General features: G+C 44.4%; 1 protein-coding gene and 1 long non-coding RNA gene across 2 annotated transcripts in view; one reads left to right on the top strand and one right to left on the bottom strand.

Moving 5' to 3' along the window:
* Positions 1-23,646, bottom strand: part of LOC142775813 (uncharacterized) — a 234,233-nt gene that overhangs the window by 134,444 nt on the left and 76,143 nt on the right. The window lies entirely within an intron of this gene.
* LOC119175497 (uncharacterized) lies at positions 5,609-6,953 on the top strand. Its single transcript, XM_037426427.2, has 2 exons — positions 5,609-5,695; positions 6,493-6,953. Exons 1-2 carry the CDS (start codon positions 5,684-5,686, stop codon positions 6,820-6,822), a joined length of 342 nt encoding a protein of 113 aa, XP_037282324.1. The 5' UTR covers positions 5,609-5,683; the 3' UTR covers positions 6,823-6,953.

Here is a 23,646-nt window from a genome sequence, read left to right as displayed (position 1 = left end):
TCAGCTGCGGGGCCATCTCCTAGCCCGCGCTCAGCACACTAGGCAGTATATTTCTTGACACTGTAGAAGAATTGTAGATATTGAATTATAGGGACACAATGGACATTTTCTTTTTCGCAATTTCAATACGACTTCTACTTTTAAACAGTGCTTGAAAGTCACAAAACCTGCCATTCACATCGCGTCGTCTAGAAGCTGCAGCCTTAATAATGCATGTTTCAGCTGTTCACTTTGCTGTATACATAGTCTGCAGCTCTTTCAGCGCAACACAACTTGTGCTTAAGATTGCCCGACTGATGCAATCACAAAGTGATTTATTGATTGATATGTGGGGTTTATTGTCCCAAAACCCCTATATGATTACGAGACGCCGTAGTGGAGGGCTCCGGAAATATCGACCACCTGGGGTTCTTTAACGTGCACTAAAATCTGAGTACACGGGCCTACGACATAATCACGAAGTGAATGGAGTTGACTTTGAGAGGTGTCATCGCCTTCGCGGCAACTATTGGAAACCTGCGCAGCGGCGGCGAATTCACATGGCATGCACATGAACCGCTCTCGCACTTACCGAACACTGTTTGTAGTACATGGTGCTTTACGACTTCCCAGATCGAATAGTTCTGACAAAAGTTGTTTCACGCGTTTTTTGTGTTACCATTACGTATTGACCGGCAACGTTTTTGTTGCACCAAAAGTAAACAGGTACCATGAAAATTAGTTGTCGGTCGCTTTACGTTTATAGATACTACTTGACTAGTAGATTAGCGCTAAACGACAAGATAACAATCTCACATCGCGACGAGTGACCCCAAGGCCTGCACTTTCCAAATTATGCATGCTATGACATCTCACATCGCGACGAGTGACCCCAAGGCCTGCACTTTCCAAATTATGCATGCTATGACATGTATACCGCAATTTAACGTCTTCAGATCTTTTTTGTAAAGACCTGAAAGTTAGGGGCGTAAGGAGAAATTTTTTTCGGGGGTAAAGGGGAGGGGAAGGGACCTCCTTGGTTTCAGGGAGGGCACTTCCTTGAAATAGTCACTTTTTAATCTCTAGGCCTTGGCGAAAAATATTACGGTGGTTGGCAGGGGGGGGGGAGAGGGGTGGCATGGTCCCGGTGTTCCATCCCCTGGCTACGCCCCTGCATGAGGGCTTAACGCCATTTTTCCTTCAATGAACAAAGAAGGAAAAGTTTTCAAGGCGCTCATTTTCTCGTTAGACACAACCAAATAAATCCAACAGGCAATTAGAGTAGTTACGCGAAAGTATATCGGACATTAGTTTTTGTCTTGAACTGCAGTGCTGTTATTATGACCTAAAATGAAAGAAATTAAAGTCGAAAAAACTAACTTTTTCCGGTGGTAGGAAGTGATGTCATAGCTTTCTAATTACACGTTCTATGCCCTCCCAAGTCAGCTTGAACGGAAGGAGTTTCCTAACGCACTTCATTTAGTATCCCTGTGCATGTAATCCCTAGGAGTGTTAGCCACCGTCCCTCGTGGCCGAGGTGGCGAGTTGGTTATTAACACTCTTTTTGTCGCTTCATTTTTCACCACTTCCAGCCTCCATCTGTGTATTTACATTAGCGCTCAAGTGGACGGTATTCGTACATGTACTTTTGATAAAGCGGGTATGACTGCTTGCTGCTGTCAAATTTACTCGAAATCTCCTCCTCTCTTCATTTGCTCTCTCTTTTCCTTCCTCCCAAAAGAATAAGCAGGCATTGCGCACACCTTAGGCGGCATTTGTCGGCCTGTTTTCTTTTACTTTTTTTTCTGTGTACCTCTGTGAGCAGATTTAATACTACTGCTACTACTACTACTACTACTAATAATAATAATAATAATTGCTAGTTGAATACATCAAATAAGAGTGAAGGATGAGGAGGTTAGCCAGTGTAAGTGCTTTCTACCATGCTGTGAAAAGTGGCGGAGGGAATCAAAGGTGATAAAGGAAGGAATTACCTCCTAACTGAAAGCCGATGTAAATCGAAACGAGAACACATGGCGCAATACGCGTACAAGAGTGACCTTGGTTATTACAAACAAGTGAAATGGCCTTGCAATCAAAACGCGGCTTATGCATTACGTGTAGTGGCATGTGCTCTAATAGGCGTCTAATAGGCTTTGGAGTTTTTTTTAGATACGTATCGCCACCTGTCGACGCAGTTTTGGGTAGTGCTCCGCCCGACTCCATTGCACAGTTTGCTGCGCAGCCATGTGCAACTAGTGCGTGTGAAACGATGATTGGGTTAATTATCAGGTGTGTTTAGGTATTGAATACTCAGAAAAAGAGCTAAGAATTTCTCACCGCTAGTCGGACGTGTCACCTAATTGCCATGAAGTGATTGCTGGTTCACTCGCCAGAACGACGGTGACAAGAAGAGCAGACGCAACAGCTCCACGCTCAACGAAGAAATACTTCAGTCGACAACACTGTTGCGTTGTGAACTGCCACAGACGTAAAGGACTTCAGTTTTACGGATTTCCGTAGCTTTCACGAAGCATAACGGTGAGAGCGCTGCATACGGGCCGTTGCGAACGTGTTGGGTAAACGAATTACACTCGCATTCTCCACAGCTGGTCGCATTAGAAAGTGTGATAGTGTAGGTGTCCTGTTATTGTCTTGAGTAGCATTGACGGAGAACCGTGGTAACTCTGATTATGAAGCTAAACAGAGTCTTTGACCGCGGTGCGCGCAGCGCAACAGTTCAGAATGGTGACGCGCGAGACAAACATCACGTGCGCCACAATCACTGATAATCTGAAGTGGCCGTCACCACACAAAATCGCGCACGTAGGCTTTGAAGGCTGTAAGTTTCGGCTTTCACTAGGAAATGCGAAGGCGTGCGTTTTACAGGTAAATCACAAAATGATAGACGTGACCACAATCAGTTTTTTTTTTTTTTTTGCCGTTGGTCTCCGCGATGGCTGGAGCAATTTCTGAGGCATCAGCTTTGCCGTTCGTTGTGCATCAAGAAAGTGGACACGCATGCATCTCCATTAGCAGTATATACAAACAGAAGGACTTCTATGATATGTAATGAAGCCATTTAACGCAGAGCGAGTGAGAGATGAACGGAGAATGCAACTGCAATGGTGGAAATCACCGAGACCATTGCTTCGTAACATTGATCGTAATATACATTGCTCGTGTAGTACTTCATCGCTTTGGCATGATGTGTATGCCCAAATTTAGCGCATTAAGGCGTTACAGAACGCATGCCGCAGCACTCGACTAACTAGATGTCGTGCGTTGCTGGCTTGCACTGCAATTGCGAGTCGCAGCACGCGTAAATAACTGAAACATCTTTTGTATTGTACCCGCAGTTCACTTTGATGAGCTTCCTCTTTTTTTTTTTTTTTGAAGTGAGGATGGATGGACGTAAGAAGCTTGCAAGCTTCTTGATTTTCAGGAAACCGTGCCTCAACACAAACGAAAGAAGCGAGCCTATGCACTGAGGTTGTGGTAGCATGATAATATAAGGTATAGCGCAGACAAAGGACACGGACAAGAGAAGGCGCTTGCATTCAAGATAACAGGTTGAAAGTTAGTGCTGTGTTGTTTTGAATGTGCCATCTCTTGTCCGTGTCGTTTGTCTGCACTACCATATATTATCGAGCCTATGCACGTTCGCTTGCGGACGGCTCTCTTTGCACTATCCAGTTACGGCCAGTGTGGTGATGAGAGCGCTGGTGGCGGCGTTTTTCGCAGCGCCGCTCGGACAGAGTCTGGCGTCAATGTCAGAGAACTCACGCTGTCGCAATCGGTTCCAACCAACAGCTTAGCGCCTGCATGCTATGTCGTTGAGCATGAGGTTGGGAATTCCAATGCGAGAGTGCAAGAGTCACGTACCAAAATTAATTCAAATGATATTGTCAGCATGACAGTATATCACACGTGAGCTGTCAGTCAGTCAGATCGAGAACTTTATTAAAAGGTCCTGAAAATTTTAAGCTACCAGGGTGTCCCCGAGAGGCATCCTAGCAGTCGCTACGGTAGGCTATGCCAGAGTCCGGGCGGTTCAAGAATTATTTCAACGGAAGCACTGACAAAATACTACCACTTGTTTATTCGTTTACAACTAACAGCAATAAAGCAGTCACAGCCCGAGCGAAATTACGGGCTTCTTCAGTACAACCAGGACACTTATTCGCAAGAAAAAATCAAGTGCGCATTACAGTTCATAATACGAAATTCTAGGTACATACAATTATTACTACAAGTTCTTTATAAATTTCCGGAGCCCTCCTCTACGGTGTCTCTCATAATCATGTGGCGGTTTTGGGACGTTAAACCCCACATATCAATCAAGTTCTTTAGAGTTACTTGTGAAAGCTCTGGCGTTCGATTCATCTACGATGACTTTGTCGATCTTAAGAACGCATATCTTAAGCTCCACAGGCTTGCACATTAGAGCTCCCTGCAGTTCGTATATGTTATGCTCCACAGACATCACACTTACATGTTGTCGTAACGTGCACAGAATAGTTTAATTTTGACATTACTCACTGCACCCACCACGAGAACAAACGAAGAAGGAATACGTTATATATCTGGCAGTTGCTCACTGTTCGTGATCTAATTCAGTAAATGAGCCGTGACTCTGAGCATTATTTTTACCTTTTCAAACATTTTATGTGGATGATATATGTCTAGCACCATCCAGTCTTGATTAGTACCTCATATATTCAGTCAGTGAGTCTTTTATGTTGAATGCCTTTGAGCGCTCACAATAACCCCCAAAAATACTTCGCAATAGTTTCGCGATTCAGTGACATAGAAACACGCACACAGTGCCAATTATTCGACACCATACCAGCGCATTGGCGAGCAACTGTGTACTTTACAAAAGGGCAAACGTCGTACGTAAGCATGTGATAATCTGCAAGAGCATAATTTCCACACCGCGACTACTTTATGTAACGCGTGCCATTTATTTACCCCAGCTCACACGAGGAAGGAGACCTTTTTTTTTTTTTTGTTCCGAGGAACTGATTAACATCAGCCTGACACCAGGCGACCGCGAGGAGTCGTGCAATGGCGGGACACCGAAGCTGGGACAGGCGAGTATGCACACGGCGAGCGATCCAGCGAAGCCTCGAGCGACAACGGGTAAAACTCGGTGGGCCACTAAAATCACGACGAGAACGTCAGAAGCAGTAAACGGAACGCAGAAGTGACCAGCCGTGTGAGGCACTGAGCGCTGCACTTTGTGGAACACGATGCTTGTCTTTCGAGGAGACAGGTGACCAGCAAAAAAAAATAAAAAAATAAAAAAATAAAGAAAGCGAGAGCACTAATTTTTGCCGCCGTTTGCTGCTTGGAAGCAGCACGATTGATACAAAGCTTTTGAGACAAGACAAAAATATAGACAGATATATCCGAAGAGGCTGGAGGAAAGCCGTCCCACCGGTTTCCAAGCCCCGGCGGGAGTCGTACAGCGACAAATTACTTTTCATATTAGCGCTTGTCCACGAGTGGCTCATATCAATGAAACGGCAGGAAGCGGCGAGAAGTGGAGCAGAATTTGGGTCCGAGGAGAAAACGGAGTAGGGAGGGGACGCTCTAATGGGGCGGGTGTTTCCGGCCTCCTCTGGGTATATAAGCAGCGGCGAGGAAACGGACGGCATCACTCCACCTTAGCACTTCTGAGCTAAGCGCAAGCCAAACCATGAGGACCCTGGTGAGTGCACAGCCAGCAGTAGTGAAGTGCATGGATCGCTCGGTGGCTCCTGGTTTCCGAGTCAGCTGAGCGGTCCGCTGCCGCTCTCTCGTCGGGCACCACTTGCCTGGCTCCCTCGGAGCCTTCGTTCAATAGCCTTCCTTTGCCCATAGTTTGCCTCTGTATGTCCTCGGTGAACAACGCAGTACCACCTCAGCTGTCGTTGTCCACCCGGACTTCAGAGCATTGCCTCATGCGACTTCATTGAATCGTGCCACTTCTAACTGAAATTTGTTGCATTGTTTTGGGACTGTAGGTTGTCGTTCGCTACCTGCTAGCTATTACGCGCTACTTAAACTAACAGGTATACATACAATTGCTGGTAATTTCTGACAAGGTATTTACGTTCCAGGTTTACTCTTACGTGTTTTCCTGTGTCATGACAAATTATGAACAGTCAACTAACAGGGCACTTTAAGTGTTTTCGTTAATGCAAAATTTCGTTTTTAACTAGTTAACGTGTCATACTCAATACTGTGTAGATGTGTGTATAAGGTGAGAAGAAAGCCTTGTACATTGCTTTGACACCTAAATGTGTGGTATAACCATCGCATATCATCTTTTGGGGTATCCAGTGCGGCAAAGCCGAAAATGTCCATCTAAACTCAAGTATCGTAACCGTCTCTGTATAAATTGCGCAAATGTAGCTCGATAAGCCATTAACTCACATGAGTTTATTAAAAGCTAGTCAACAGTTTAACAGTTACAATGCAGTCCCATGGCACGGAATTACTTCATGTTCGAACAATTTCTTTCAGGTTGTCGCCCTTCTTGTCTGCTGTCTGGCCGGAGTCTGCCTCGCTGGCGGCTACGGCTTCGGTGGCGGCTACGGTTTGGGATATGCCAGCTTCGGTGGTGGCTACGGTGGCGGCCATGGCCTCGGCTACACCAAGACTGTTCCCGGGCCCTCTTTCCTCGTCAAGACTGTGCACCACGTGAACAGGATTAGCCAGGGAGCTCACCTGGTTGGAGGTCACTACGGTGGAGGATACGGCGGTGGATTCGGCGGAGGATACGGCGGAGGATACGGAGGGTACGGAGGCTACGGTGGATACGGCGGATACGGCGGTTACTCTCTCAAGGGTTGAGTGCAAGAATGATTACGCCTTATAACGGGAAAGAGCAAGATGGCAAGCCACGTACAACGGCACCTGTTGTCTTCTCTCTGTAAATTTTGTACAAATGCTGCGGCTTTTAAATAAAATTTGTACCAAATGGGCTGCTCTGTTTTTTCGTTCTTTTCTTTTTCTTAGCAATCAGCTTGCACCGACCGGTACTCCAAATATTTGGTGCCGCTGTCAGTGGCGCGTCATTTTGCATAAACTGGGGGGAATTGTGAAAATTCCGATGCGTTTTTTTAGAAATACTTCAGTCTGGCAAAATATTGAAATCTATATTTTATTTTGGATTTCTTTTTTTCAAATTTCAGTCACTTGTAAGGCTAGTGACAGTGATACAGCCTGACTATTAGAAAATATAGAACAATATATGTTACTATTTCTTGAGTACAAAAAAACATTTCATTATTTACACGCTACAATGAAATGTAGGTTTCGTGGTAAAGGAAAAAGTAGTGCACAGACGTCTGATCAGACAAACATTTCCGCCACTTAGCAGTGCCGTTCAGCGTCAAAGATTCTTGGCTCTGACTTCAGCGGTCAACGTTTCTTCTAAACATTTACCGATACCACTGAATCACCTCTCTGCAGGGGAAAAGCGCTTCGAGAAACCGGCAGTGGAGCAAAATATATGTACGTATTGACACTATCTTAATATATGCCATTCTGTAGTAAACTATCGCACTACTAACACACCTTTAGCTTATAAGTGTGGCAGTTTGGGCTACTTGTTATGACATGACGATAGATATAGCACAATAACAGAACGACGACAAAGAGTGCTCGTCTCTTTCTTGTCTCTTTGTCGTCGTTCTGTTCTCGTGCTATAACTATCGTCATGACACTTTTAACGTTTTAATTGCCGTTACTTCTAAAGTAGTCAGGTATCAAATTGTACAATGCAATTTCTTAAGAGCTTCCAGATAACGTTTGAAGACAACGCAACGCATTCTTAAAAATTATAAATAGTCCTTCACACTTAGTACTACCGTCGATGACAGCCGTGTCATGTGGCAGAACGGGCACAAAAAGTATGAAGGAGAAGTGATCGAGGGGTACATTTTTCTTAGGCACGAAACTGTAAAGACGACAGATAATGACATTAAGTACAAAGTGGTAGTTATAAGATATGTAGAAGTGAAACTAGACAAAAACAACACTTACAGAAAGAAACTTGCCAAAAAAGTAAACTGAGCAGAAGGCTTCCGAATCGCACATGCGGTGCACTATCATTGTGCTAATGTAGCGGCTGTTACGCCGTGCATTTTTAATAGTAACCCTGCGTGCGCAACACTGGTAATGTTAGCCAGCGCAACTCTTAACCGTGGCGGCGAATAGGTAACCATTTTTTTTTACTCGGGGGCGTCACGTGACAGGATATGCCGAAAATCATCAATCCTGCCGAAAGCGAGCCCCTCACTCTAAATTAAATAAACGCGAAGGAAAATACATCTGAACGCAACAAGTAACCTTTCATAATAAGCGCCATGGCCTTTAACTCCATTCGTGGCTTTTACTTTCTACTCCAGGACATTATCTGGTACAAGTATTTTGCGGTCATAACACTAAACCAATATGTATAAATATATAACGTTAAAACCAAGTGAATAGTTTGTCGACATGACACTGGTTATTTTTTATTCGCACTACAAAAAAAGTGACAATAGCATGACTATCAGAGCATAAGTAGATTTTGCATGACACCATTAGCATGCACTACAAAGCCATAAAAAAGACAAATCACGTATTGAGCATTTGGGACGAGTGCCTATAGCGCACACGGACGTCCAAATTGTGATTGTGGACTGTGCAGGATTGTAATGCTTGGTTGAATATGCGGTAAAAGAAGAGTCCGATTATTTAATTGAAATGCTAATTAGAGAAATATTCGATAAAATTTCCGCACTCAACGATCATTGAAATGAAAATATAGGCCACTCTGTATCACGTAACATTCAAATTCGTGGAACCTTAGGCCATCACTGGTTTACAAGTTGGACATGTTAAATTTGCTGTTCCGTCATATTATTAACTTGCGAAAGGAAGCCACCCTTTTGCGGCTCCCATTTTAAAACAAATGTCAGCAGAATGTAGCCCCAGTCAAGTGAGATAACTCATCACAGCTGCATTGAAATCCTTTGTTTTATGCCCACTTTTCACATACGGCTTCCCTTATGCTCAACGTGTGCATGCTCACTCCACGCATTTCTTCGTAACCCCACAATTTTCTCGCCTACTATATTCGCGTCTATAAACTTGCACGCACCGCACCATCAGCTGTTCTAAGAATGGACGGTGCACCGCCACTCTAATCTTAGCACCACGCGAACGCAAGCGTCGTGACACTAATAGTTTGGTATAGCTTTCCTTTGGCACTTCAATAACATGAATAACGACCCCGTAATAGTGGCCTTACATGACGGGTTTACTTTGAGTCGTGGAGAATACACATAAGGAAACAATACCTTCTCCCAAGTGCGTCGCCTCAGGAAGCAAAGTGAGGGCTCGTGATACAAGCTTACAGAACGGAAACGCTCCCTTCCATTTCACGTCGCGCGATAGCATCTCTTCCTCATCACTTTCCACTGCCTCAGCTGCAAGCTCCAGAGCAGACCGGCATGGCCGCCGGCGGCAATTCCATGCAAGTCGTTAGTAGTTTCTTTTCTCTCTCTACCAAGTCCGCATAGGCGGCACGTGGTCCACGCTTCATAAAGGCGTGTGCCGCAATTCAGGTGCGCTCGTCAGCTGCCCTCTCCTTCCTGTTGGATGAGGCCGCAATTAAAAGTTATTTCTGCTCAAGCAAAGAGGCCGTGCAGAGAACAGGAGCTGAGAATGGGCGGCGCCCATGCGTCACTCTTTGATTCTAGGTTGTTGTTTCACCGCATAATTAACGTATACACCACGTTCTCTGAGTAATAACGGCAACCATTCAGATAAGAAAAGTGAAGGAAGTATAGAAAATAGGCAAACAGACGTTACAAAGTCCAATGTAAAGTCACGCTCAATGTGAGGTGGAACAAGCTGTCTGTACTCAAATAGGTGTAAACCCTGCTAAGTGGTCCCTTCATGAAAACATGGTAAATTAAACTATTTCAGTTAGTGGTACTTTCTGAACCAATTTGACGTATGTTGGTGTCATTGTTAATGCTTAGGGTCATTTAACCACAGCAGGCGTGTTGCAACTAATATTCAGCGTGACTGCAGATGTGTGGCGCTAGAATATACCGCCAATCAATTTCTTGAATTTCCTTATATAAAAAAAACGCACGATGTATAGAATTCGCATACGTGGCACCACAATCTATGTTTTAACCAGCAATACACTTTAAATATTTGCGAAAATTTCCAACGTTATGCCGCCCACCGCCAAGCTCCAAATTTATAGTACCCCTCGCGCTGAAGAATGAGTAGGCCCGTAACTGGGATTTTGTCCTCTGTGTGAGGGCAGTTGTCTAGCTGGCCAAGTGCGCGCAAGAAAGATGCTTTCTACGTGTCGAATTGATTAGTTTTATTCTGTCGTGGTTAACCCCTTTTATTTGATATTTGGTTCGTTGCGTGAAACACACTATATACTTATTCCCAGTTTGTCTTATGCGGAACCGTCTTGCCATTTGATCAAGATATATTCGTCTTCTTCTTTCTAAGCCACCGTAAAGCTTTTTGCTGTTACAAATCACCAGAATATTGGAGGCAATATTGTGAATTGCAGTGCTGTCCTACGACGCTTTGTACCACTACAATACGCCTGAGACGTTACTCGACGGCGCTAATTTTTTCGGAGAAGAAATTTCAAAGATTGCACATTCGTGAATATGATCCTCATGAACGCTTTAACAAGCAGATAAGCACAATATGAAAATAATTGCTGTTTCAAGTATTCAGTGTAAACAGAAACTGTCATAAAAAAATATTGCTACTGGCGTATTTGCTGCTCTGCACATGTCGGGCGATAACGATAACGCGCGTATACGAACAAGGAATGAAAGCGCAGTGGTGTCGTGCGGAGGCTTATTATTGACGTTGTTGTATTCAGATGGCAACCCGCTTGCTGGTCGGCAAGTAGAAGAGCCACACTCATCAAATACAATAGTGTCAAACAAAAACCTCTGACAGCACACGTTTAATGAGCTGTCATGTTAAACAGCGAACCGATTCCCATATGTTTGTTTCGAAATGAAACTAGTCTACCTTGAGCAAGAATGACGGAACTCGTGGGATACAAAAAAATGTTTTCAATATAAACAAATTTGCTTAAATTAAACAAAGAATATTTTAAGTAAAAATTTTCGGCAGAAGCATTTGGTGCTTTATCATATCTACCTATAACAGCAAATATTCAAATCTATTGAAGTACCTTCAAATACAGTGGAAAGTACTGCGTCGGACTCAATAATCCCGCAAGTATCTTGTATCTGTATCTCAAATATTTCTTGCCAACGTATCTTGTATCATATCACAATACAATTTGAAAGAAACTTCGTCCATCTCTGGTGTTTTTTTCTCTTTCTTTCTTCTTCTTTCTCTTCACCTTTCTTTCTATTTTTTATTCTCTCTGTCAAAATCTCTGCCTTTTCTGTCGCTTTTTTGTGTCTTCCTTCTCCTTCCCTGTCTTTCTATGCCTATTTCTTCAGTACCTATTTCTCTGTATTCTCGTTTTCTCCCCAATTTTCTTTATGGCATTCCACAACTGATAATTCGGTGCCTTCACCACGTCTCTTCTCTTTCCCACCACTCTCTATGCCATACAAGACAATGCTATGCCCTGCTAGCATGCCTGCGGGGATTTACGCGCTAGCCTTCAAATCGTCACCAAGATCAACCTCACCAAGAATTTTTTTTCGCCAAGAATTTCTCGCTTTCTCTTTCTTTCTGCTTCTTTTTCATTACCTCGCTTTCTATCTTTGTGCTCCTTTCACCCGTCATAGTTATTGCATGCTCCGCCGAACAAACAGACGCACGTGTTTCGGGAGCGAAGCAGAAAACTGTATATATATATATATATATATATATATATATATATATATATATATATATATATATATATATATATATATATATATATATATATATATATATATATATATATATATATGAAGAGAGCACGTGCAGGGTTCGTGCTTGTGTTAATTCTTGTTCGTAACTAACGGGAATGAATTCCCCGCTTTGGAATGTATTGCAGAGGTTATTGAAGATAACGGTGTCCTACTTCCTTGCGTGTGTTAGACACAGCGATGAATATATTTTGCACGTAACTTCAATATCATTGTTTGCTAATAATGATATGGTAAATACCTTATGAACCAACTACGTTACATGGTTTACGTTACAATTGAAACATTTCAGCCAGTCGTTTACGGAGCTTTATTCTGAAGCAACAAGTCTGAAAAGTTACAACAGTTTCGATGCGTGCATCCCTGAACCTAGTGTACTCTTTCTCTGCGACAAAGCAGATTGGTGCTGCCACAAGCACATGAACTAAAAAGCCAGTTAAGCCAAGCAAAGCGTAGGGGACATCATTCAGGTTTTTTTAACTGTATTGTAGTAGCCATGAAATAAATAAAAAGGCATTAATTCGGATGAAAAAGTACGCTTTTCGTGAGTGTCATCCGAACCCACAACCTTCAAGTTACGTGTTTGATACTCTATGATACTCTCTACAGTGGAAAGCGCTTCCTCGTGGTTTTTGTAGGGTATTTCTGTGCGCGTAATTCCTAGCGACGTTCGCCAAGAGCTTACAAATCCGAAACTCTACTGATTCTCCTACGATAGAAGACGCTTCCCCGTGCACTTAGGGGGCTACTTCTATACGCATAACCTCTATAGGTGTTAGCCTGTAGCCAAGGTGACGAGTACTTTGCCAGAATGTGCCACGAGGCGCGGGATCTTTGCACGAGTTAGCTTCTCACCAATAAAACTCCAAAAGAAACCGCTTTGGTGTATCTATTCCTGTGTCCCGTGTGCTTTTGGGTTTACATTTGCTAATCTTGAAATGCTGGCTGGCATACTACCTAATGAATCAATATAGTCTGCCGGGAGAAGACCCTAGAATGAAAGAAAGAAAGATAGAGAATTTGTTTATACGAGGAGTCATTGTTTCACTGTTAGACACAACCTGATGAATAAAGCAGATATTTAAGCCAAGGAAAGCACACATGACATTTGCCACTGCAGTGTAGTAGTAGTAACATAAACTGACATGAAATGAAGTGATCAAAGAAGCAACGTTTACGCCAATGGGACCCAATTCTGTAACCTTCGAGATCAGCATCCGATAATCGGACACGTGTGTTTTGCGGTTTTACGAAAATGGGAAATAGTTATAGGCAGTTGACTGCATGGTACCGTGTTGTTTTCATATATGTAATTGTGTAAGTGATATGACTGTCACCATGAATATTTTCACAACTAAAGAAAGTTGAAAGTACTATTTCTCAATGTTTACCAGTACATTTGTTTCATTCTACAACGCCCCCTTTATTTTTTTCAATGCCAGTACAAACGCTTCCTTCTCAACGCGAGCCATTGCTGTGCCTTAGTTCAGGGAGTCGTTGTCAAGCGACGACACATGTAGGGTATTGATTGATTAATATGTGGAGTTTAACGTCCCAAAACCACCATATGATTATAGGAGACGCCGTAGTGAAGGGCTCCGGAAATTTCGACCACCTGTGGTTCTTTAACGTGCACCCAAATCTGAGCACACTGGCCTACAGCATTTTCGCTTTCATCGAAAATGCAGCTGCCGAAGCCGGGACTCGATCCCGCGACCTGCGGGTGAACAGCCGGGTGCCTAAGTCACTAGACCACCGCAGCGTGGCCGCATGTAGGGTACACGGCTGCTTGCGTCGCACGTGCGTCCGAGAACATTCCCTCGAAGATGCGATAGGCACACTTTCCATCTGCACAATCATGCGTTTGGCATATTTGTTCCTTCGTGCTCCTTTTTTGTGGTTCGACGCAATGCCACCGCACTAAAGTCATTGCATGCGGCAGCGTCGCAGTTACGCTTCCCCATTGTTTTGCCCGCAATGCATAGTGCCATGAACTGAGACACGCTATCTCAAAACACCAAGTCTCTTCCTGAGCCAGCGTCACCGGTGACATAGAGAACACGTGGAATGCAAGAAACTGCCCCAAGAATCTGTACAGAACTGAACAAAAATTGCGTCGTATTATTTCCATCGTTAGGCCCCACGTAAAGGGTTCTTTCCCCCATGGACGCAAAGCACACGCGATGGCTAGCCGGTGGGCGAAATCAGGAAAGGGCTGGATCGGATGCATCTGGCTGGCATTGGAAATAAAAAGAGGAGGCGCGACATTGTCATCTAAGCTAATTTTAACGTTTCAATTACTTTTTTTTTCTTACAGGCGACCACAAGGCGGAAGAAGTGCATCAGGAATCAAATGTGTATACGGTTATCTTTACGTTCACTGCTGATACCATCTGTACCCTTAGGAAATGTAAATATAACAGATATCTACTACTTATAGGTCAATCTGATGTACCAATATATGTGAGCTGTTACCCGAATAACTGCCTCACTTATTAATGTCGGTAATTTCAAACATAAAAAGCTTCAATGGCCAAGCTTTGAAACGGTGATGGATATCACAATGTACGCAATAACTGTCAATATGGGCATTACTGTACACCTAACCAACATATCAACAATGAGTTGAAGGGCGTGTTTTAATGGAGTAATTCAAGTCAGTGAGCACTAAAGGCATGATATTTCTAAACAATATTTTAATAATGAGTTGAATGGCGTATTTTAATGGCAGAATTCGAGTCAGTGAGCACTAGAAGCATGCTATTTTGGTGGAACTCAGGTGCCTTGTATTTGTTTTGCGAATCAAAATGAGCTGTTAAACCTTGAATTTCATACACCCATCAAATATTCTCACTTTAGAAAATTGCGGTTCCAAAATCAGTGGAACAGGTGAACGTTTCACAGAGCATTAAGAGCTCGCAGTTTCACTCAGATAGGAGGGGGGGGAGGAGAAAACATGTCTAGAAAGTAAACCAGACGCGCGTCTGGTTTGCTATCCTATGTCGGGGGAAAGAGATTAAGGCATAAAAAGATAGGGAGATAGAAATACCTGGTCAGGGTCATAGGTCGGCGAACTCACTCATAATTCGATTCACTCGGACTCACTTAGACCCAGATCGAGCCTTGTATCGGAGTGCGTTCGGATGAGTAATATTTTCGCGAGTTTTAGTCCGAGTGGGTACGGTTGAAGAAAAATTCTGTGAGTCGGAGTCCGAGTGAGGCCTGCTCAGGAAAATTCTGGTTAGTCTGAGTTGGCCTAAATCCAAAGCGCAAGATATATATTTGGAGTGAGTCTCAGTAAGTTCCACATATCTTTGCCGACCTATGTTCCTATTAATTCATCTTTAGCTTCACTATGAGCCTTACCCGTATTCCTGTTTTTACTCTCGTCTACTCACAAGGATTCCAAAGCAGTATTGCTCATACAGCATTTCCATATTTATTGATCAGAGACTTGAATGAGATAGGGGGGTGTATTGTACTTCCCGCCCCTGCCAGCTCTTTCAGGGAGGTGCTTGATAAATATCTCTTATGCTTTCATCTCTTTTATGCAAAAAGTACTTGCTTCTTTGCAACCACTCACAAATCGTATCTGAAGGTACTATATCGAAAGGCGCCAGGAGGAGCACCGATTACGTGAGATATTGGTGTTACGAGGCATTCACACCATGATCTAAAATGCTAATTCTAGACTTACGGACTAATGAATTGACTCCCTCAGACTCACTCAGAGTCAGATCCAGCCGTGAGTGTGAGTGAGTACGGGTGAGTAATGCTTTGGTGAGTATGAGCCCAAGTGATTTCGGTTGATGAAACTTTTCGTAAGCATGAGTCCGGGTGAGTCCGGCGGAGGTAAATATAGGTGACTCTGAGTCTGAGTGAATCTAAAGCGCAATATACTGGGTGCCCCAGCTATTTTTAGCCAGAGTTTAAAAATATGCCGACACACGCAATTATGACACGACCAAATAAATGCATGCTGCTGACCGTTGCCTTGAGTAAGTCAAACTACTTTTGTGTTCTAAAATAAAATATTGTTTAATTAGTTTTGTTTAATTAACCAACTTTTGTAGGAACGAAGCTGGATGAAATATTTTAATAAGAAAGTTGTATATTGGTTTCAAAAACGTTCGATTGGACTGTTTCGAACTTTGTATCTGTTAATTATTAGTGTTTTTCTGCTAACTACGAATGCCCGCAAAATACCAAAAATACGACGTGACAAGCCCACTCGCGCGCCAGTGGGCACAATGATTCTAGTGCTCCTTAACGTTCCGAGTACGAATGACCTTAGCATTTCCCGATTCTGCTGTCTTGACAGCACTGCAACGATGGTGGTGGCTTTCCGATAACATGTTTCGCTATCGGCCACAAAAGCGATAACCGCTGTGACTCCTTATCGCTCTCATAAACTGGTGCGAGGAAAGCATATTGTTGTACGAGGAATGTTGTGGAGCACCAGAATCACGGCACGTGTAGCCGTGCCAGCGGGTTTGTTACATGGTATTTTTTGTATTTCGCGGGCATTCGTAATTAAAAAAAACACTGATAATTAACAGTTTGAAAGTTCGAAACTGTCTAATCAGTCGTTTCGCAAGCCAATCTACAACTTTCACGTTGAATTTTTCTATCCATCTTTGTTCCTTTAACAGCTGCTGAACTAAAGAGATCTAATTAAACAATACTTAAGCACACAAACAATAGTCTGAATCACTGCAGGCAACAGTCAGCAACATGCATTTGGTCGCGTCATAGTTGCATGTGTCGGCATATTTTTAACCCCTGGATGAATATAGCTGGGACACCCTGTACATTTCGTGTGTGAGTCTGAGTGAAAAAGACAGATTTTGCCGACGAAAAATTCACGTGAGATTAAGCAGAACGGCTGAGTTATATGCATGCCGATAGAAAATTGGCTTGTATATTAAAGGCATGGTTAATGTGAATTCGGCTTGGCCAACGCTGCCAAAACAACGCTACGTGGATTGGTGGCGGTCAGTAAAAATTGGAGCACGAAGCAAGACATGTGCAAAGGTCACGCAGCTTGACCTCAATAGCCGAAGTTACAGCCACATGTGGGCTGACAGTGCACATTGGTCACATTGAACTCTCATCCAACGACCGACCAGGTGACGGAAGAATATAAATCAATGATCACAGCGCTTACATCATTGTTATACACACTTCACATGCCTATAAACAAGCTCAACTCGTTGGCTCAGTTTGTACAAGAGGTATTGGATTCTTTAATTTCAGCCCTTATAAGGCCACAGAAAACACTATGACACGTCTACTATACACTGTGATTTAGCAATGAGGTCAGATATTTGTCTTTTTTTTTTCAGTAGATCGTGACGCACCTGATGTCCTGCATTTAGTACTCTCACGTGTCAATACCGCTATAACGGTCGTAGATCATGTACTGACTGATCATAATTCTGCATATTCTAAACAATGTCGATGAAGGACCGTTCTAAAGATTTATTTTCAAGGGAAATTGAAGATAGTTGCACCGAGGAGATCATGTTGTCTTGGGTCAGCCATTTTTCATTATAGGATTCATTTGTCTGTGAAACACTCGGCTTGCGTATCTCGTTCCACTCGTCGAGCTCCTGCCACAGCTAACTTTTGAGAGAGCGTAGTACGAGAGTGATATTTTCTCCGACAATTATCACTCGCGATGAATAGAACAGTCTGGTTTGGGCACATGGACAAATGTTCTATAGTCAAAAAGACCGTCGGTTCTTCTCAAGTTTGTCTGCAAAACGAGACGAGAAAAAATTATGTCTGACCTATAAGTCTAAAGTGAGGCTAACCTTCTAAGCAGAGACCAAAGCAATTGGAATATTGGTTGCGGTGGCTGCATTTTTGATGGAGGCAAAAAACTTCGAGACCCGTGTACTTAGATTTAGGTGGACGGTAAAGAACCCAAAGTGGTCGAAATTGTCGGAGCCCTTAACGACTGCGTCTCTTAGTTATATTGTGGTGTTGGGACGTTAAACACAAGATAATATTATTATCAGAGATCAAAGCCATCGTGGTTAAGTTAGTTGCCATGCCAACTTAAACGGTATCGTGAAGTTCACATGCACAAATTAATCCCTGCACTGGGCAAGGGGAAGAGGAAGGAAATGTTACAGAGGAGGTAAAAAAATTCACTGTTTCCGCCCACGTGACACCTCCACGTTTCACATCACAAACGACGAATCAGACTGGTGTACTTAATAAAAAACGCAACACCGCTTTTGTAGCCTTTCGCAACTGTGATGGGCAGCCCCATGAGCCCAATACCTTCTCGTTAGGGAAGGTGTTTTCACCCAGTTCATGTATAACAGTCTGGACTTGAAGCCTCTTATTTGCGCATGGCGCAAAGTAACACGGGCGGTGTTCAATAGTTTCACCAGCGGCACAGTCGTTACATTTGGAGTTGTTGGCCATCTTTTTGTTAAATGAGTAGATGTTCGAGAAAGCTATACCCAGACGCAGACGGCACAACACCGTACTTTCCTCACGGGAAAGACCAGGTAGTAAGTACAGTCGTCTAGATGAGTCGAGAGAATACGATAAATAATGTGTGAGCTATGACAATTGTCACTTCTGTAGTGTCAGGTTGTGCACCAGCTTACGTAATGAGCCTCGTCAATCTAAGATAAAGGTGTAGAAACAAGGATTGTTTCTACGTGGGGTTTCTTGGTAGCTTCATTGGTCATGTTGTTGCAGGAGGTACAGCGATGACATGGTATCCACTGAAACATATGGTTGTGTCTTTTTTTTTTCAATTCCATAGTGCAGCACTTCATGTATCTCCCACACAAGTTGTTCGTACGATTCGTGACGAACTGCCGACGACAGACATTGTAGAGTCACCTTTGAATCGCGTAATACTGCCCATTGATTAGCCGGTTCTTGGTTGAACTAATCGATTTTGGTATAAACGCGTCGGCCTCTTCATTATAGAGCAGTGACTAAGGGCGATGAACGCGGATATACGTATTCGAATTCCAAAATATTCCCACATATATATATATACAGGAGACCGCCAGGTGGCGCCGAGGAGTGCACACGCGTTCACATCGCCTCCGTCAATCATCGTACCTAGCAGCGGTTAAAATCATGTGACTACCAGTGAAACTACGGGAATTGTGCAGGAAGACGGCAGGTACACGCTGACACCACCTTTTTGTACAAGCGATCCCGGTTTCCTCTGAGAAGTGAAGGCCTTCGGCAGAGCATGCCAACCCGCCACGCTAAGCCTCGCGGCGAAGTGGAACGCGGAGTCCTGGCAGCCAGCTCTCGGCCCACGCGTCGCACTGCACCTGCCCGAACCCCAACGGACAACGACCCGGAACTAGCCCAGGCACTTATGGACATGGATGACCAAGACATCGAAACCCAAGTGAGCTCTGCGGTGGACGCCAACGAAGATTTCCTTTCACCTGACGAGGTGCTACAAGGGGAATCTACTAGCGACGCCGAGAACAAGGAAAAAGATTCTGCGGAGGAACGCGACGACGAAGCCAAGAATGGTCAGTGGCAGGTAGCAATGTCATTGCGACAGCGAAAACGCATCAGGAAACAAGAACGCGCAGCGAGTGATGACAGCATTGCTCGAGGCGTAACTGAGAGCAACAGCTCCGGCGCTAGAAAGCTTGCAGAAGAGCGGCGCGGAAGAGCATCTGAAAGGGGCCGACGACGAACGCGCGCGGCGCCGCTGCCAAAAAACGACATGAAGATTATCATGCGGCCCAGACCAGGGTTAGTTGTGAAAGAACTGAAAGCATACCAGGTTGCGCGAGCGATAGAACATGCGAGCGGTGACCCGGAGGCCTGTAACAGCCACAAATTTCTGCTTCGCCTTCGCAACGGATCAAACATAATTATTGCAAGCACTCCGTACGAAGATGTAGCAGAAAAGATCTTGAAGATAAAGACACTGGAGCTCAATGGCACCAACTATCCCGTAGACACCTACATATCCACTCCTGCTGGATACTTGAAAGGAGTGGTACACGGATTAGAACGCGAAACGCCAGAAGCTGAACTCCTGAGCCATCTCCGAGTGCGCACTCAAGGAGTGATAATTGTTCAAGCCCGCATGCTCGGACAGTCACAAACTGCAGTGATCACGTTCGATGGACCAATACTGCCGCGCTTCGTGTATTATTACGATGGCGAAATGCCGTGCGTGCCTTATCAACCCATACGGCAGTACTGTAAACTCTGCAAGAGCCAGAGACATAGGACGGATGTTTGTCCCACACCAATGACAAAGGCATGCAGCAACTGTCGCCTAAGAGACCCACCTGAGGACCACCCTTGCGATCCGGAATGTGCCCTGTGCGGCGGACGCCATCCCACGGCGGCATCGGAGTGCACCAAAAAACTCAAACGCGTCCCTAAGAAGGGCCGGTCGCTGCTGTCGCACGTACACAGCACACCACAAACCGCTGGCATACTCAAGAGACGCTGGTTCAGCACGGACCGCGAGGACTCTGCACCGCCAGGCGGGCCCCGTTCCAGTTCCCGATCCAGGTCTCGATCTACATCCCGATCCAGGTCCGGCTCTCGAGACTGCTCCAACTCCAGGAATGGTGGCCACAAGCAGGCCCAAGCAAAGCAACAACAGCACAAGGGCAAGAAGGTGCAGAAAAAGGAAGCAAAGAACCAGGTGAGCTGGGCAGCAAAATCCTCTCTACACTCACACCAAACACCACAACTCACGCGCTTAGAACGTGAGTTAGAGATAATACGGGTGAGAATAGGTGACCTAGAACGCGAAAATAGGGAACTAAAAAAGCAACAAACGCAGCACCCGCAACAAAACTCTATACCCGCCCAAAGTGGCCAGAAATTGCAGACGCAACCGAATGCAGGAGGCGACTCAATGATTACGTCGTCGATGCTGAAAGAAACATTAAAGGAAGTTATACCGACAGTTATAGAGCAAGTAATGATAAATGTAGATAGAAAGCTCGAGATTCTGGACAAGAAAATCCAGGCACAACACGTTGAATTCACGAAAGCCTTGCGAAAGCATGCCACAGGCATCAACATCAGAGAAAAAGCTGAGAAAATTTACAACAGGCCCGGATTGTCGGTCATGAACCAGGAGACGCATAATGACTAATCATCAAACGCAGCGGTCAGAAAAGTGCAAAATATGGCAGTGGAACTGCCGTGGTTTCCGACGGAAAAGAGGGCAACTGTTGCAACTGGTGGCGTCGCAACAAAAGCCACCTGCTGTCATAGCAGTCCAGGAAGCCGGAACACAACCAAAATTACGGGGCTACGAAACTTATAGTACCGGGGACGCAGAATGGAAAGTTGCTACATTAGTCGATAACTCAATTACAGCAATAGGTCATCAGCCCGTTGAAGAGGCGGATGTCCCGCATATCATAACAGAAATAACCTACAAAGGGAGCCATGGAAAGAGCGCCTTCATACTTAATATCTATAGTCCTCCAAGACAAAAGAGAGCAACGTTCGACAAGCTCTTTCAAGAGACAGCAAAACTGGCGAAAGGGAATCCATTACTTTAATGCCAGGCATGCAAGCTGGGGATATAAGATGCAAGACACCAAAGGCAAGAATATCGCAAGACAAATAGAGAAACTGGAAATGACTCTGTTAACTGACCCTGCAATACCAACGAGGATAGGCAACAGCGTATCCATGGACACAAGTTCAGACTTGACGATAGTACAAAACTGCCACAGCGTGTACTGGTACAACACCCTTGAAAACCTGGGCAGTGATCATTACATACTAAGCACCACAATCCGCACCGGCCGAATCCGCAAACACATTGGCACAGCCAAAATTACAGACTGGCATGCATATAGAAAAGCGCTAAAAGCGCACGTGAACGCCATAGACGACTTAGACGAGTGGTGCAAAGTAATTTGAAATGAAAAGCAAATGCACACCAAAACCGTCGCCAGAACAGATGATACCCCTGAAGTAGACGCTCACCTTCTCCACCTGTGGCAAGCAAGAAGAAACCTCACTAAAAGATGGAAAAGGCAAAAGCGAAATAAGAAACTCAAAGCGAAAATTGAAGAAATAACGCAGCAAGCCGAACAGTACGCTAATCAACTCGCGACAGCCAACTGGGAACAATTTTGCGATTCACTAAATGGAACCCTAGGAACAGCAAAGACATGGAATATCCTAAGAACCATGATTGACCCTCTGAAAACTAAACGCGAAGGTCGAAAATCTCTAGAAAGATTATTGCACACATATCCAGGCACACGAGATGACCTCCTTCAAGACATCTATATTGAGTGTTTCGGCGCCCGAGCCATCACAGCCCCTTACCAGGCTAAATACACTGGGCTCCCAAACTCAGAACTGGATGCACCTTTCACGCATGCCGAGGTCAGAGCGGCAATCGTCAGCATGAAACGCAACACAGCGCCTGGGGCGGATCAAATCACCAATGCCATGATTCGCAACATGAATGACGAAGCCATAACAGCGCTTCTAAACTTCATTAACAAACACTGGGGGAATGGCACTATACCTCAGCAATGGAAGCATGCTGTAATAACTATGATACCCAAACCAGGAAAGAAATTTGCAATAGAAAACCTCAGGCCAACCTCTCTTACCTCGTTCTTAGGCAAAGTGTTTGAGAGATTAATGAATACCAGACTTCAACAGCACCTTGAACAAAACAACTTGTTGCCAAACACCATGTTTGGTTTCCGCTCGAACCTTTCGTCACAGGACATCCTTCTGCTTTTAAAGGAGGAAGTACTAACAAATGTTCCAAAAGCAGGAGAAAACATTGTCATGGCTATCGACATAAAAGGCACTTTCGACAACGTAAGCCATAAGGCCATATTAGATGGGCTAGCAGCGACAAACCGCGGTCAAAGGACGTACAAATATGTACAGAACTTCCTCACTAAAAGAACCACTGTTATCAGATTAGGAGAAGACGAATCCAATGTCTTCCACCCACCGAGCAAAGGCACACCACAAGGCGCTGTGATCTCGCCTACGCTTTTCAACATAGCCATGATTGGTCTAGACAAAAAACTGGAAGGTATTCCCGACATCCGACACTCCTTCTATGCGGATGACATCACTATATGGACAACCAAGGGTAGCTTGGCAGAAAAAGAAGAGCGGCTTCAACTGGCAGCTAAAACCATCGAAGATTACACTAAACAAAGGGGACTTCAGTGCTCAGCAGACAAATCGGAACTCATTCGGTTCTCCAAGAGTAAAAAACAAAGAACAGACCCTAGCCTCCGCCTTGAGGTCAAGCTAGACGGCAATATTATTCCAGATAAAACAACCGTTCGAATCTTAGGGATGTGGTTACAGTCCAATCAGCGATGTCTCCACACAGTGAATATGCTTAAACGAACAGCTCAACAAATTGTTCATATGATAGTTAGAATAACGAACAATCGTGCTGGACTGAAAGAACAAGACGTGCTTCGTTTGGTAAAGAGCTTAGTCATCAGCAGACTAACATACTCGCTACCCTACTACAACATGAATAGAGAGGAGAAAGAAAAAGCAGACAAAATAATAAGGATGGCGTATAAAGCGGCTCTGCGACTACCACAAAGCACTTCAACTGCGAAGCTATTAGCGCTCGGACTTCACAATACATTTGATGAGTTGGCTGAGGCACAAGTAACCACCCAGATTAACCGCCTGCTACAGACGCCAACCGGCAGAAAACTTCTTAAGAGGATCGGCATCGGTGAACAAGTACAGG

The sequence above is a fragment of the Rhipicephalus microplus genome, chromosome X, assembly GCF_043290135.1.
Source record: "Rhipicephalus microplus isolate Deutch F79 chromosome X, USDA_Rmic, whole genome shotgun sequence".
Taxonomy (NCBI): domain Eukaryota; kingdom Metazoa; phylum Arthropoda; class Arachnida; order Ixodida; family Ixodidae; genus Rhipicephalus; species Rhipicephalus microplus.
This window is presented reverse-complemented; position numbering and strand designations above follow the sequence as displayed.